Raw genomic sequence first — 17,952 nt, forward strand, 5'->3', positions numbered from 1 at the left:
TTTTAAAAAATGTAGCATCTTAAGGGATGACGTGCTGGATCGTGTGACAGCAAATGTGCAGCTGTTGAAGGGTTAAAGGAATGCTTCAAGGCATTAAATCAAATAGTCAGCATCTTGGAGCAAATTGATCTCACCAGAAACCTATCTGTGCAGTGAGGAGTGTGCGACTTGGTGGGGTGATATCAACCACAATTTTGCAGTTCTAGAACCATCCCTTGCAATAAATCCAAATTTCAGCTCCTATACTGATGATTATATCAAAAGATCCTAAATAGATTCATGCAATTAATAATGAAACCTGTGTATAGTTTGAAAACTAACTGACTATCTACCCCAACTAAACTATAGTAAGTCAGTCCACGTGAAAATCACAAAGAGGAAGCTCAAGAATGACATCCAAGTTATTGTTAATGGTGAGAGAATTTGGAAAGTTTCATCTCACATACCTATGGCTAATGTCAGATTAAGATCTAAATTTCAAAGGAAACTTCCTAAAGACCAAGAAGAAGACAAAGGCTGCCACAATATTAAACTGATTTTCCAATACATTGAGAGATATCTCAAACCTATACCTTTATATGCCTCTGAAATGTGGTCCTCTATACCTGTTGTCATAACAAATTTCTCACAATAGAATATTGAATTTTGTGGTAGTTAAACAATTTTGGAGAGAACTTGCCTACCACTTTATATCTATTCTTCAAGTCAATTCAGATATAACTTCCTGGAAGCATGCTGTTCTCAATAAACACTTGTCCACTAAGCTGCTAACTCAGTGGAGTGGATTCCCCATCCTTGGAAGATATTATAACACTTGCCAAAAAAAGAAATAGAAACAAGCAGAACCAGTACCATACCTCCCACTCAGGATGATACCCACAGAGTTTCAACGCCTTATGCATTGATCCAAATAAGTTCAAAGATAATAAAGCCTACAGATGCTAAATCCGGGGTCAAATTTGGATCAAATCACCAGAATTGTCATAAAAGCCTGACCTTAATTTATATCAGTAAATAATGATGTACAATAATAACATGTAATATATATTACATTATATATAATAAAAAAAAAGGGTGTCTCAAAAATACACGGCGCAACTTCAGGAATGAGGTCCTCATATGTAGACAATAAAAATATTTTATAACAACATAGTTCCGGAAATGCTTGGTTTCCGAGTTTTGAAGGTCTGTCTATGACACTTAAATGTTCACATCACCTTATAGTAATTGTTCAAAATGTCCACCTTCTGCCTGAATACAGGGCTCACATTGACGTCTCATGGATTTGCGAAGACGATGCCAAATTCCTGGCATGTTTCGTATTGTCTCACAACCTGCCACAATTTGATTGCTGAGCGTTTCCACATCAGCTACTGGAGTCGAATACACCAATGACTTTAAATGGCCTCACAAAAAGAAATCTAGTGGGTTTAAATCAGTGAGCGTGGAGGCCAGGCAGTTGGTCCACCCCTCTACTTCAGGAGTTGTATATCTTGGTCATCCTCTATCGGCAGCACAAGGTGTAAAGGTCCCATGTTCACAAAAGCGGTGATAGATACCTTCAAATGTTTTCCTGTCTGGACATCTTCGTTCTGGGAACCTTTCGTGATACAAACAACGAGCCTCCATAGCACTGCCGTCAGCCAAACTGTACATAAATTGCATATCCGCTTGCTCCTTATTTGAGTATATGGTCGGAATGGAAAACCACCAGATTCTGTCAGTACCCTGTGATGACTTTTTGATAAAATTTTTTGACCTTTGTCCGCATATATTGTTAAAAATGTATAACAAATGTCATCGAGAGAAAGTTTCCGAGATCTTGGAAGATTGCTCTGCTTAAGATCCTGCATAAGCCTGGTAAGCCTAAGGGGGATCCTCGATCATACAGACCTATTTCTCTTTTGGCTAATCTTGGCAAGTTGTTTGAAAGGTTGCTGGCTCCTCGAATTGTTGATATGCTGAATGAAGGTCATGTTACCTCGGATTGTCAATTTGGTTTTAAACAGGGTCACTCAACTGAAGAAGCTATTTTGACATTAATCAATTACAAAAAATCCTCTCCTGAGAAGTATGTCTTGGTTGTGTTTGTGGACTTTGAGGGTGCTTTTGATTCTGTGTGGTGGGAGAGTGTGTTAACATCCTTAAGAATGTCTCAATGTGACAGATACATATATGGAGTAATTCGTTCTTACTTCTGTGATAGGCAGGTGAGGGTCTGTGCAAAACATCTGACGTTTGGAAAATATATCAGTCGAGGTGCCCGCAGGGATCTGTTTTGGGTCCTATATTTTGGAACACAGTTTTGGATCAGTGGCTGAATAGGCCTAGTGCCTCAAGATGCCTGCAGGTGGCGTACGCGGATGACCTGGTTGTTGGAGTTCCTGGTGGGTCTAGATTGATGTTGGAGCAGAGAATACGAGATGTTCTGGAAGACCTTTCTGAGTGGGCCTCCTTAAACAAATTAAAAATTTCATCTAAGAAAACTAACTTCATGGTGTTTAAAAAACATTTTGATTATAACCGTCCGCCCAGAGTATTGTTAAATGGAAGACAAATTCCTTTTGTGTCTAGCACTAAATACTTAGGAGTTATTCTGGATGATAGGTTGGGATTCCATTTGCACGTATCACACCTCAATGATAAAATCAAGAAATTCACGTCTTCGGTGATTAGAATCTCCAAAAAAGAATGGGGACTTAACAAACGAACGATGTCACTGTATTACAAAACTATCTTCCTGCCAATGTTGCTTATGCAGCTGGTGTGTGGTCGGGATCAGTGATTAAAGTAAAAATAAAAAACAAACTCATGTCATTTACAAAGATCTATGTTGTTGGCCCTATTGCATGCCCCGAGGACAGTATCTACGGCTGCGCTACAGGTAATTGCTGGATCTATTCCTCTTGATCTCTACATTGCATATCATGGAATGTTATATGCTATGAGAAAGGAAATCCCTGCTAATTATTTGGACATTTCCATCAACCTGGATGCCAGTGTTAAGGAGGAGAAACTTAGAATCTGGAATGAACTAATAGAGATTTGGAGGAATCGGTGGATTTCGTCGTAGGTGGGAGTAATAACTAGGAATATTATTCCTGCTGCGGACTTTGCTACTTCTAAAACAGTTTCGTCATGGTTTTGTCCTTCAATGTTCACCAACTATGTGCTGACAGGACATGGGTCCTTTTGAGACAAATTATGTTCATGGGGCCTGGAGCCAGATCTGTGGTGTTCTTGTGGTGAGGCGGAAACTTGGCTGCATACAGTTTCGTTGCCCATTTTATAATGTTGAGAGGCGTCGTCTTTTCGAACTGATTCTCGATCTAGCTGAAAACAACGTGCAGGAGTTTGTGAACGGAGTGTCTAATTTTCAGGCATTGCAGGTTTTTGCTGCTGCAGTGTTCTCTAAGAGATCAATTATAAGGAACCTATCAGAAAATGAACTGGCAGTGTATGTTGGGAGTTTTGCTTGATTGCATCTGGGCTTGGGAGCCTCAGACCTGGAAGCTTTATGTCAATAGTATTGCACTTTCTCTTTTGGGTGTAGAAACAGGTTAATGTTTCTAAGTGTTATTGTTAAGTTAATGTCATTCTAAGTGTATGTATTTGCTATTTACATGTAAATATTTGTATAATGTTGCTTTTGTCTCAACAAGTATACATTGTTCTTAGTTGGAAATTTTTTTTATTTTTTTTTCCCCTGGCCTCCAAGTTTGGGCAGCCTTGGGGGCAGGATTGTTGGCACCTACCAGTATAGCACTACTTCCGGTAGATGCGGGATTTGTGCATTACAGCACACTCCGAGAATGGTTGATTTCAGGTGTTGGTTAATCCCTGGTGGCGAAATGGCCTGAAATAACACTCTTTTTCAGGCCTGTTTTGCAGACGTTCTGAGATTTTACAGGAGTAAAAGGTGGAGATGGGCTTATGTCTAGGAGCCACCCTTCTTATCAGGACACACACAATCAAATGTACAGAAAGACTACAGTGTATATATATAAGAGTATGTATATAAAATCTGTATATACAGTTGTGTGTTGATATAAAATATTTTTATTGTCTACATATGAGGAACTCATTTCTGAAGTTATGCTGTGTATTTTTGAGACACCCTGTATAATGTAAATATAAACAGTTTCTATCTATGTAAAATAACCTGTAAATTCCTTCTGTACTCAAATCAAAATAACATAATGCAAATAGCAATGTAAATTTCCAAAGAACTGATGTGTACGAAATCCCTACGTTTTTCTAATTCAGTGTGTTTAATAGTAATAATGAAGTATTTGCAGTAGAGGAAAGTACCTTCCCCTGCTGTATTTTGTCATTGGTGTTCCTACTATTTTAAGGTCACCATCTGGTATCAGTTTTAGAAGTCTGGTGTCAGTGTCTAAAGACACTTGGTATATTTATTTTGTTATTTAGTCCACTTGTTGTCCAGTTATATCCATTCAGAATCATTGGGAACCTGATAATTACTATATTAATATAGTATTAATAATTAGTACTATATTAATTTTTAATATTGGATTCTAGTTTTTAATTACTTACTTTTATTTATATAGGAAAACGATTCACATGATGGACCTGGTCAACTTGATTCATTATACAATCCAGGAAATGCAACCTGGGAATTATTGTATACCTTTACAAAAACTTACAATGTGTCTAATGCCACAACTGAATCTTTAGTTGAAGTCTATGAAAAAGTACAAGCACATTCCTCCCTCTTTGAGAAGTATTATAATTATACTACAGTGGCCAAGGATAGTGGTCCATGTAACAATTCATGCAGGCAATTTCATTTGTGTTCTATTGGATATGTTGAGCAGTCTAGATATAAAACCTGTTTGTATTCCACTCCCAGTGAGATGTCAAAGAACATGATTTGGAAGGCAGAAATGGAAGATGGAGACAGAGATACCACTGATAGAAAGATTCAGGATTCAAATAATGCACCTGTTATCCTGAATGCTTTAATTGGCTCTGTAGCAGTGATACTTGCAGTTGCAATAGTGGCAATTGTTGCTCATCAAAAACGATCTCGTCTAATGAGAGGACCTCGATATGCACATTTTCCATAAAAAAAAAATATAATAATAAAAAATAACAAAATGGTCACTTTTTGTGAATGCACAAAACTTTTAAAAAGAGTAAGAATGTTGGGTATATAATGTTATTAAAAAGTTCCTGTACTTAAATTTATGTGATTAATCATGTTATCCTCAGATTGTACTTCTGGTTTCGAAGTGGTAAATAAGAATATAAAAAAATTATAACTATTCTTATCTAAATGTTGAAATTAAATATTTTGAACAGTTTTATCTTGTAATAGTAATTGGTTCCAGAGCTGCAAGCTGTGATAAAGTAAAACAAATAGGTTATAAATAAGAAGCTTGTGCATTTTCCGCCCCTCCCTCTGACTGAAAAAAGTTTACCTGCTTTAACTATATTGGATAAAACTGTGCACAGGTATATAAAATTATGCCAATCAAACACTCAAGTTAATTAGCTATGTTACTAGTACTATGCTAATATAAAAAATTAGAAATCTTATAATGCCGTATTGGTGGACTAATAATAGAATAGCAATTGCTTAAAAAATGGTACTCACCTTGAATAAATCTGCAGTGGTATATTGAGAAGAGATGGTTAGTATTTAGGTTGAATTGTTAGCTAAGAAACTAAGGGGGGAAATGAAGAAAAACTGAATTTAAAATAAGTGCAAGGAGGTAGAAGTGTACACATCCGATCCTTGGTTGTCATTGAAGAGGGAAGAAGTAATTTGAAAGCTTGAATAAAATAATACGATGAGGCCAATAGTCATTACGAAGGACTTTCATTAAATAATAACGTCTTCAGTTGGCAATTGAATGGCCAGAGAACGCGTGTTGTTTTAAAGGTTTAAGTTTATACTCTTGTGATGCACTTTTTGACACGTGGGAAATTTAATTATTTCTTTTTTTTTTTTTTTTTTTTTCTTTTCGTTTTTCTTCATTTCCCCCCTTAGTTTCTTAGCTAACAATTCAACCTAAATACTAACCATCTCTTCTCAATATACCACTGCAGATTTATTCAAGGTGAGTACTGTTTTTCAAGCAATTGCTATTCTATTATTAGTACTATGCTATTAGTAATCAATTTCATAGCTAAACAGGCCAATGATGCTTTATCTATTTATATCATTGCAGTGCAGCTATTGTATAATAAGATAATTTTGTTTGCCCATTGGAATAAATTTTATTTTAATTTATTGTGGTATATGATGTCAATGTAATATAAGACAAAAGCAGCCTTATTGATGTTTGTCCTTATGTGACCACAAGGAATATTATTATCCCACCTACCTAAGCTATGAATTAGAAACAGCATAATACCACATTCTTATTAGAATGTGTGTTTACCTTATTTTTTTAAAATCAAAGAAACTTAATTTCCATGAATGTTTAAAACTGTGCTTTATTTTAAATTTATCAGAACTGTGGTAGCCATTTAATAGTCATCAGTATTCATTGAAAGTTTAGTTATTGTGCTGAAGTATACTTTAGGTCTATCAAAGCAGCTTTGAAAACTTTACCTCTAGCTTATATGCAATTGATCAGTTTCACAACCAAAAAGTCTCACATATCTATGTCGTTGTCTCATTGGTTTACTAATCGTGATGGCAACTCTTATCAGTTAAGCTGTTATTACTGATGATTACTTTCAACTCCTTTAAAAAAGCAGTATATATATCAAGTACAAAAGAAACAAAAAGGAGAAATCAAAAATACACATGTATTTCTGATTGCTCCACCTCCTCAGTAACTGCATTTTATGTGCATTTATTGCTTGCATACCTGTTTGACCTAGTGTATACCCACATTCTTTTATTAATTATTATTATTATTTTTTTTATCATTGTTTTATTTGTGGGTTTTTTTTAATCATTATTTTATTTGCGGGGTTTTTTTTTATCATTGTTTTATTTGTGGAGTTTTTTTTTTTGCTCGTGCAGCACAAGTCATAGGCTTTCTTGCACCATGTGGTTAATACTAATTTAGAGATAAATTAGTATTAATATTAGCCACATCACCACGCCGTACTTCTCTCTGTCTTGGGTGAGATTAAAAAAATCCTCAGCTGATCTGCGAGTCCAGTTGCAGATGTTTTTCAGCCAAGAAAGTTTCCTCCTCCCTACTCCTCTCTTTCTATCTAGTTTCCCCTCTATTATTACTTGAAGCAATTTAGATTTCACATTTCTAAGGATGTGCCCCAGGTAGGCAGTTTTCTTTTTCTTCACTAAGCTCAACAATTCACATTTTCTTCTTGCTCTTTTCGAGACTTCAATGTTGGTGATTCTGTCTATCCAAGATATTTTTAGCATGTGTCTGTGGATCCACATTTCAAAGGCCTCTATTTTGTTCATGCTCGATGTTTTCAGCATCCAAGTTTCAACTCCGTATAATAGTATGGACCACACATAAGACCTACTGAATTTCAGTCTGATTGATAGATCTAGAGCTTTGTGACACAGCATTGTTCTGTATTTTGTAAAGGCATTTCTCACAACCTCTATTCTTGCTTTTATTTCTGCTTTTAGATCAACGTTTAGCCAATTACCAAGGTATTTAAAATGAGTCTGTCTGTTGGAGCTCCATTCAATAATAGCTGGACTTGGCTTACTGGAAAAATAAATAATTATAAAATTCAATTTAAAAAATAAACACTTTGCTCCACTTGTTAACTTGAATTTTATTGTTAATACCCACATATGCCTTTCGCACAACATAAATTATTTTGATTCTCTTACTTAGTGTGAGATGTCACCCCAGCCTGCTGTCAAAATTGCAAAATAATGAAATATCCACTACCCCTAACTTCCTTTTTATGGTTGATGTTATTGGTATGGTCCTATGTGTTATTAGCCCTTGTTGGAATTGTGAGTGGTGGACTGGGCTGGGGATATCTTATATCATTAATTTGGTATTTAATTCTAAATGTGGAGTATTCTCATAGACTTCTGGCCAGAATTTTCACGTGTTAGTGCATGTGAAAGGAGAAATGAGTAATCAAGAAAAATAAAGAGAATTAAGGTGGTGTAGACACATTTTTTTACTGTTTGGTATCTGTTTCCTATAACCTGTATGACAAATTTTGACCAGCATCCCTGCACTAGAAATTCACACACTATGCTCACTGTGTACAATTGATTTTGAGTTTCCATATTTTTAATAGTAGAACAGGAGGATGCTCAAAATCTTTATTTCTTAATTAATTAAAATTTATTAATTGATATATGACACAAAGAGCAGTAATTCCCTTCATTGCATGGCAGGCCAAGGGTAAATGTAGGTTAACTCCATGTGTTATTAAGGAATGTTTAGTATGTAGTGTGTCCAAAAGGGAAAACCTGTGATCAAGAAACATATGCGGTATGAAATTGCCAAAATGATTATCATATGTATTCACTTCAGCATTTATCAACTTGAGGCTTTTTGTTTTCCTTGAACTGGACAATGTATACTATTTTTAAGAGAGGAAAGCAAGACACCTCCGTAGCCAGATGGGAAGGGGCAGCAGTGCGTAGCATACACTTCTTGATTAGACCAGGGTACGAGCCCGTCACCACCAAATACGGAGGATGCGGAAAGGTCAGGAAATGACCACCGCATATTCCCGAAGCAATATGGCCTTAGTTGCTAATGCTCCTAAAAACCAAATAACAAACAAACAAGAGGAAAGCAAGCTTCAGTGGTAGCAGTTTGACAAGAGCTGCCAGTCACAAATAGTAACAATTAGAGTTTTGAAAACATGTTAATCACAGTTATCACATAACTGATTAGATGTATGAGTGCTACAGCAAGGTTTTTTTTGAAGCTGTTTAGAGAGATCTAAACTATACTTTAGCCAATTATCATATAAATTTTAAATATAATGTAAATACTAAATCAAAAATTACCTTGAAGATATTCTTTGAGTAAATGAAGATGTAAACTTATAAAAATAATTGTCATGATACAAACCATTTCAGGATCTATTTTAGTACTGTACTATCTTGTTAGAGTTTTGAAAACATGTTAATCACAGTTATCACATAACTGATTAGATGTATGAGTGCTACAGCAAGGTTTTTTTTGAAGCTGTTTAGAGAGATCTAAACTATACTTTAGCCAATTATCATATAAATTTTAAATATAATGTAAATACTAAATCAAAAATTACCTTGAAGATATTCTTTGAGTAAATGAAGATGTAAACTTATAAAAATAATTGTCATGATACAAACCATTTCAGGATCTATTTTAGTACTGTACTATCTTGTTGGTGATTTTATGAAATTAACTATCTTGTGAAGTTTCTTGTAAGGAAAATAAAAGATTATAATTATTTCTGTCTTAACAGATTCCTACTCACATATTTAGCAGTCTTACAGAGAATATTCTGTACATAATGAAGGTTGGCAGGAGGGGATGGTGGGCAAACATGAGGCAAAAAAAAAGAAAAAAAAGATTGATTCCATCATATTAAGCCAGTGATTTGTATCCTCACATCTATCACATTTGCTGTGCCATATTTGCTCCACAGCTGAATTTGATACCATCTAACTTCCAGTCTCAAGTGGCAATGGAGTAGGACTTTTCATCTTGGTTTTATAACCATAACAAGAAAATCAGCCCCTGAATTTCAGCATTGTTGAATGAAGGCAGAAATGTGTTAATTACGTCTGGGATTGTTCTGAAAATAAGTATATAAAGAAGTGTTGGATATAATAAATACTTGGAAAATTTTTAATATTAATGAGGCTAAATAATGCAAGGAAGCAGACCTTCTACATCAGCCAAAAAATATATTAATAATAATAATTAACTATATAGTATCGGTGTAAATACACCATAGTTAACCCATATATTTGAACTACGTAAGTAGCGTAGAGGGCATCGTTTTAATTGTATCTCATAATGTGGTTGCCTTCACAACGAGATAGCTACTATTGCATTACTTCAAATAAATAGCGCTTCTCTAGTAGAGAAGACTACTGTTATTTATTTTCAGCGGTACCACCACCCAGACGATCGTTTCGAAGCTGTGCGGCTTCATCATCAGTGGGCGGGCAGGTACCCAGGTAATACAACAAGCCATCACAGTTGCGAAATTATATCCACATTATGAGAGATGCCAAAAGGGTGTGGTGGTAATGTATTTGGAAAATTAAATGCACAGGGCATAATCCTTATGGGTTTTGGTAATTAACTATATAGTATCGGTGTAAATACACCATAGTTAACCCATATATTTGAACCATATATATGATGAAGCCACACAGCTTCAAAATGATCATCTGGGTGGTGGTACCGCTGAAAATAAATAACAGTAGTCTTCTCTACTAGGGAAGCGTTATTTATTTGAAGTAATGCAATAGTAGCTATCTCATTGTGAAGGCACCCACATTATGAGATACAATTAAAACAATGCCCTCTACGCTACATACGTAGTTCAAATATATGGGTTAACTATGGTGTATTTACACCGATACTATATAGTTAATTATCAAAATCCATAAGGATTATGCCCTGTGCATTTAATTTCCCAAATAATAATAATATATAAAATGAAATAAAACTAGTTATAATATTCCCACTCACACAGGTAATCATCTCTAATTCTGCTTTAAATCTAGTCAGACTCACTGGAATAAGTTGCCATTGGGAGGCAACTTACTGCAGTAATCACCAACTTGCTATCCATAGGCTACCCTCATATTCTGTTATTTCCTGATATTTTATATTTGTGCCATCAGTTCTTGTCTCACTGGTGAGAGAGAGAGAGAGCACAGAACTTCCTCACTCATTTTACTCAATATTTTCAATGTTTTGTACACTTCAGTCAGATTTGCACTCATCACTAATCTAGTTGCCCTTCTTTGAACCTGGTGAACTATGGCCATAGATGCTGATGCGAGAAATAAATCCCCAATGAACCAACCAACCAACCTTCTTTGAACTCTCTCCAGACGTTCTGTGTATTTTTATTTATTTATTTTTTTTAATGACATGAATACAGTAATCCAGGTGCAGTCTAACCATTGTCTTGTATAGAGGGATAATGAACTCTTTCTTCCTACTAGAAAAGATCCTATAAATCATGGATAGGACACCATGTGTCCTCCTTGATATATATATATGGTGCCCTGTTTACACTGCCTGACATAGAAAATTTCATGTCAGATTGAATTGAGCACTTGTCTTAATTTTTATAATAATAAAAATAAAGTTATTTATTTAGTCACTCCTCTTATACCAGCTGGCATTGAAGTATAAAAATAAAACTAAACAGAACATTCATACTATTCTCATTGCCATAAGGTATTGAACCAACTTTGCTTTTAACTTAGCTAGATTCATTGCCTGTACCTAGGGCTCACAATACCGGTCAAAATCTTAATACAGGTATTTTTAATTTTTGAGACCGGGATACCGATATTCCAAAAACAAACATTTTTCTCAATAAATTTTGATGACAATTAGTGCAATGAAGTAAGGAAAAAAACGAGTAATTACTTGAATTCATGTTTTAAATCAAACTTTTATTACAATAATAAATATTCTGATAAAAAATTATTAAAATACAGTTATTCAAAAAATATATATATTAATACTGCAAATTTAGTTATGTTTAAACATATACACTACCTGTCTACATAAAGTGAGCTCTTAAGGAACATAAGCAGTGGATAATGTTATGGTTTAAACTGGATCTAATTTTGGTACATATTTGATTAGCGGCAGAAAACGCCCTTTCAGATTCTTTGCTGGATGATGCTGTTATGCTGAGATAGTCATAGACAAGTGAGGGAATAAGGGGTTTACACCCCCCCCCCATTTCCTCATCTTCAAAAAATGTTATTTCCTTTAACCACACTTTCTAGGCTTTGACCTTTTTTTAGCAGAAACAGTTAAGTCTTTCATTAATTGCCAAATCAAGTTTATCTTTTAATGACTGTACAGCCACTCCCTGGCTTAAGTAATACTCGACTTAACTGAAAACTGAAATTTGATTTTACGTTAGTTTTTGCTGGCCAGTACAAACTTAAAAAAATCATGGAAACGTATTTTGCCTCCTGTAGAAATAAATGGAAGTATTGTGAAAATATTGTAATGTGAACCCAATAACTTTTTTTTTTTTTTTTTTTTGGTAATTCGTTCCAAGCCCTCGGAAGTAATGAAATTTTCGCTATATAACTAAGCTATTTATCCCTCTAAGAGGTCATTTTTATAATGGAAATTGCAGTACACTTTCATCGTTATCACGTTCCGTTATAAGAATCAATTTTGAATGCCTTTGTGCTATTTTTCTAAAACACATTTCTGCAGGTCACTACTATAAAACAAAAACAATTTGCTGTTAGTGCAATCTATTATAAATGGGTAGTAAACTCAGTCTTTTGCATTTGTGATAATCCCGATAACTGAAATTGCGTGGGTTTTTACGTTATGGTGAAATATGTTCCCCTTCACTGAAACCTTCAATCATATAAAAATCAATTTTCAGAATCTTCTCTTCATTCCTATTTACTTAATACAATAGTGAAGGGAAAGGGACCAACGGAAAATGCAAGTGCTGGCACTGCTAGGAAAAAAACAAAGTTGATTTAGAAATGAAGATGATTAATTAAGAAGTACAAAGCAGGACAAAGTTTGTCATCTATTGCACGGAATTAAGTCTCACTGCTTCAACAGTGAATACTATTTTGAGGGACACTGCACGTATAAAAGAACATGTTAAAGATCAATGCATTTAAGATCAACAGTGATCACAAAACAGCGTTAGTAGTAGTAGTGGCATGTGATGCAAGAAAGCAAATGTATGAGCTTATGCAGCATCAGCCAAAAAAAAAAAAAAAAAATCACACCATTCCCTCCAAATGTCTGTCCAGTTCCTCCTTAAATTTATTCAACCTATCAACTTCCACAACGACAGATGGAAGTTTGTTCCAGCAATTAACCACCCGCTGGCTAAAGGCAAATTTCCACACATCTATTCTACATCTGTCCTTTCTTAATTTGAATTTATGCCCCCTTAGGTTCGTAATCTGAACAAGTCGAAGGATCCCATCAGAATTCAGTGTGCTCAACCCATTCAAAGCCTTATACACCTCAATCAGATCACCGCGCAGGTGCCTAGTCTCCAGCCACTGCAATTTGCAGAACTTAAGCCTCTCTTGGTAAGAGGATCCCTTCATTCCCCTCACCAATCTTGTTGCCCTTCTCTGTACACGCTCAAGTAAATCTACATCCTTCCTAAAATGAGGCCTCCAGACCTGTACGCAGTACTCAAGGCGTGGCCTGACCATTGCCTTATACAGAAGGACAATCACCTCCTTTTCCTTGCTAGCAAAATTCCTATATATCATTGACAAAACCCCATGACCTGCCCTGGCAGCCTGTCTGCATTGATCAGAAAACTTCATATCTGCCTGCACAATTACTCCCAGGTATTTTTCATTTTCTACCACCTTAAGTGTAGTACCACACAGTTGGTGCGTTTTTCTGGGTTTACTTCTACCCATATGCAGTACTTTGCATTTGTAAGGTTAAACTTCAGTTGCCACTTCTTAGCCCATCTGCCCAAATTACCTAGATCCTGTTGCAGTAGCACACTGCCATTACTGTCATTAACAACCCTGCCAACCTTTGTATCATCTGCAAACTTCGACATTAAGCCTGATATACCTTCATCAATATCGGGAAATTCCGTTTGGGTGCTATATCGAAGATGGAACAGCTATTAATAATATGGATGGAAAATCAGATTCAGAAGCAAGTAACCCTGAGTCGAATGGCCATTCAAGCAAAAGCAAGAAGTATTTACAAAGATATTAAGGATAAGTACGGCGAACACCAAGCCAAGTTCGTGGCAAGCAATGGGTAGTTTAATAGGTTCAACCATCGCACTGGTTTCCAAAACATTAAAGTATGTGGCGAAGTCACCAGTGCCGAGTCTGCAGTTGCAGAGAATTTGTGATGTGTTGGAAAAAACCCCTTCTAAATCTCCACAGCCCTCAACTTCTGCAGTGGCGTGCTTATCAGCTGGAGAGTTAATTCTGGCAATGATGCTTGAAAGGTAAAACTTGCTGACATTATGCCTGTCTCCTCTCTCTTTTTGTAATTTTTCCTGCAAATGAGAAAAAAATTGAATAATTCTATTTAAATGTTTTTCGAACATTTCTTTTTTGCTTCAATCAAATTTGCGAGTGCTGCATAAGCATTTAGGGAAATTCCGACTTATGTAGAGTTCCACAGAACACAACCCTTATGGAAGTCGAGGAGTGGTTGTATCTCATTAGAGTCAGTTAATTTCTTATTTTGGGAATAATTTGCGGAACACTGATGTTCTGTTCCATTGCTGGTCTTCTAAGGTTAAATTCTGTTCATCATTTTTCTGAAGGCAAAAGACTTTATTAAATGAAGTAAAATTTTCTCTACAGTATCTTTGCTGAGTCTGGGAAATAATTTGCTATCATCTTGTGTTCCGCTTTGCAAATACTGAAGAACCTATGATTACTTTGTATGCCTCTGTGAAATATGCAGTTTCAGTGCAATTCTCTAGCTATTTCAGAATTTTGATTGCCAAGTGTTTTCATCATAAAGAGCTTTCATTAACATTTCATTTTTGTGTGCAACACTGTCTAGAAAACCAGATCTGAATTTCATGACGTTTTCAGGTTTCTGTTACATTTGCACTGTGTATAACAATCCCTCAGTTGAAAATTCAGTAATATTAAAATGATTTTTTTGTTGTAGATTTTATAACTTTTATGTGAATAAGCAATAAACAATTATTGTTTAAATCAGTACCGAAAACCCGGTATTTGAATACCGGAAAAAAATTACCGGGATCTCAGTATTGTAAGCCTACCATGTTGAGAGATAACTTGCCTTCATGGTTGGTTATAGTGGTTTTTATAAAAATAGCACTAAATTATATGCAGCAAGAGGCCATTTCTTGCATTCTTTATAAATGTATTATTATAAAAACTTTCTCCTTTTTATGGGATTTTTTTTCTGCCCCATGATGGATACTGGTACCAAATTCCATGGGATAGTTGGTTGTGTACGGTTCTTAATTATAATTGTTTTTATTGATGGTCAAGGAATTCTCTGACTATTTTACAGGAGTGCCACGTAAGTGTTTTCTGGAAGACCTATTGCTACTAAGTTCTTAATGGAGACTCTTTAGCACCATGACTGTGGTTGACACAATGATCTGAATGATATTACTCGTTCCATATTTTTGAATTTTTTTTTTTAGAAATCGTGAAATTGGATAAATGCAAAAAAGATTTGTGCTTTCAATTAAACAAACAAAAACTAGAAATTATTCAAAAGTTTGAAAACAGTGTATCAGTTAAATCTAATGAACTATTATAATGTTGGTGACCAAACCATATGCGACATTATAAAAAATAAAGGGAAGCTATTAGATTTAAAATTGACATTGTAAAAAATATAAGGAAGCATTGTATTGGACATGCGAGTAGTGCGTGGTAAGTTTTTTTTCATTTTTTATCTATCTCCATATTTGTTTCAAGGTTTCTGAACATTTTTCGATACAGTGACTATCGAAAAATGTTCAGCAACTTATGTAACTTCGGACTTACATTAATTTTTTTCTTCACTCGAATTTTTATTTTTTTAGTATTGTAAAATTTAAAACAGTAAAAAAAAAGTAATAAAATAAGCAATCAATAACGACGATCATGGCATGCACAAATTGCACAAGTGAGATGCAGAGTAACATGCTTAAAAATAGGAATGAAGAGAAGATTCTTAAAATTTATTTATGTTTCTTTTTTATATGACTGAAGATTTCAGTGAAGGGGACACACATTTCACCATAATAACGTAAAAACCTACAGAATTACAGCTATCAGTATTATTGCAAATGCAATAAGATCGAACACACTGCCCGTTTATAATTAGATTGCGCTAACAGAAAAGCCCAATAAACCAGAAATTGCAAATTGTCTTTACTGTTTTATGGTTGTTAACATTAAAGTATCCCTATGTAGAGGGCTCTGGAACGAGTTATAAGGCTCATACTGAAGAGAAATTTGGACAACCCATTCGGGGTTCGCAGGGGAGGTACATTGTTCTGTTTCTGAAACTTAGTTCCGCAAGTGTAGCCCGTCTAGAAGGTGAATACAGCCTGAGAGCAGCATGTTAAGGCGGCCTCTTCCTATAGTAAGGTAGACTCCTGATTGTGGAGGTTTCCTTGTACCTCTGTGAGGAATCGAAGTCTGGCATTGTCGTAAAATGGGACACTTATACATAAGGTGTTCCCAGGACTCCTCTTCACTACAATGGCAATATGGGTTATTTTCTATTCCCATGGTTGTCAGTTTTTGCTGAAACAGTCCATGGCCTGTAATCAGGAAGGTGATTTGCAATCCAGGTGAGTACCAGGGAGGAGGCCTTGGGAACGTATGACTTATTGAGGGAATAAACCTTTTGGGGATTGCTCCTTTTGGCATTGTATCCCATATTTCTTGCCAGAGGTTTTTTAGGTGGTCTGCAATTCTTCTTTCCTATTTAGGGTCATTTGCATGATCCAATTGCAGATTTAACAGTTTCATTGGGACTCCTTTTTCAGAAGAGACCAGTATTGACAACTTCCAGATAGAGAGGTAAGTAACTTGCAATGACTCATAATGTAGGGATGCTGACAGTACAGCAAGCCCTGATAACCAGGGCTTGCTGACTGTCATTCAAGCTTGTGCTTGTTTCTTTTTTTTTTTCCAGGATTGCCTTTCACACCAGATGGAGGCTCCATAGCACACAATTGTTTGACATATTTTACCTTAAATATTAATGATAGAGTTTTATTCTTTAGACCCAAATCTGCTCTACCAAACCATCTTATCATTGCAGTGTATTTTTGGATTTTAGCTGACAGGTATTTTAATTGAGGGTGGAAGGATAAGTTGGCATCTAGATAAAGACCCAGATTCTTTTTGTGTAGAGACGGGGTGTTGTGTGGGTGCCTCCCTCTCACAGCACCATCTTGCTTCCACCCCTTCCTTCGAGGCACCACCCTTTTTCGTCTATGTCACTCTAACTTTCAATCTCTTAGGACAAATCCGTGCCCCCAGCTCTCAGGGGCTGTATAACACCTGGAGCTGCAGCATTGGATTGCGTTGTGATTTTTAGATTGGGCGATCACAGAGCGTCAACCCAATGCCCGCTCTAACCTCTACTTTACTTCTGCTTATTTCCTCTGGTGTCTATTTAAATATTGACAGAGAGAGAGACATGTGTAACACATAACATTTATTATAACAAAGGAAATGGGTACACATCACTTGCATTCTGTGTGGGTAATTTGTATAAATGTGACATACATGTGTCAATTCCGTATATCAGGTTACAATAATCTCAAGGGTGTGAGTAAAGTGGTAAGAATAGTACATTTAACCCTTCATAGAATTCTGTATTCCATCTTATAGACAAACTTGTCGTTCACTAGATTGTTCTAGGCCATATGTCTGCAATGCTCATAAATACCTTTTGTATTTTACATATTTTAGGCAAAGAGAAACATAGGGGTGGCTAAATTTTATGCCCTTTTGTCTCAATACTTTTTCCATCATCGTTAGAAAACCAGCACTTGCCCATACTTGATTATACCACTTTTGTGGGCATTCGACTTTCTAGGAAAACTTTCTGGTACTTGTTATAGCATTATAGTCATTCCACCTAATATTGAATTAACAAATAGTCCATATATATTTTAGTGCACTTGCATCATTTATACACAACCAATTATAGATTAGCAAATTTGCAATAGCAGCATCGTTTTAGTTACATCTCATATTGTGAATACCTTCACGAGTTGCCATGACATTGCACTACTTCGAATAAGTAATGCTTCACCCGAAGGAGAAGACTGTTGTTACTTATTCTCAGT

The 17,952-nt window shown here is 35.6% G+C and overlaps 1 protein-coding gene across 1 annotated transcript in view; it reads left to right on the forward strand.

The window, feature by feature from the left end:
* The window catches only part of LOC150085579 (acid sphingomyelinase-like phosphodiesterase 3b), a 121,927-nt gene extending 116,365 nt beyond the window's left edge, over window positions 1-5,562 (forward strand). Inside the window, exon 7 of the mRNA XM_090374121.1 lies at window positions 4,572-5,562. Coding sequence (XP_090230247.1) covers window positions 4,572-5,090 — 519 coding nt within the window. The 3' untranslated portion in view covers window positions 5,091-5,562. The remainder of the gene's footprint in view (window positions 1-4,571) is intronic.
* The last annotated feature ends 12,390 nt before the right edge of the window (window positions 5,563-17,952 follow it).

Source organism: Mastigoproctus giganteus, chromosome 5, assembly GCF_048544385.1.
Source record: "Mastigoproctus giganteus isolate SK-2022 chromosome 5, ASM4854438v1, whole genome shotgun sequence".
In the NCBI taxonomy this organism is placed as follows: domain Eukaryota; kingdom Metazoa; phylum Arthropoda; class Arachnida; order Uropygi; family Thelyphonidae; genus Mastigoproctus; species Mastigoproctus giganteus.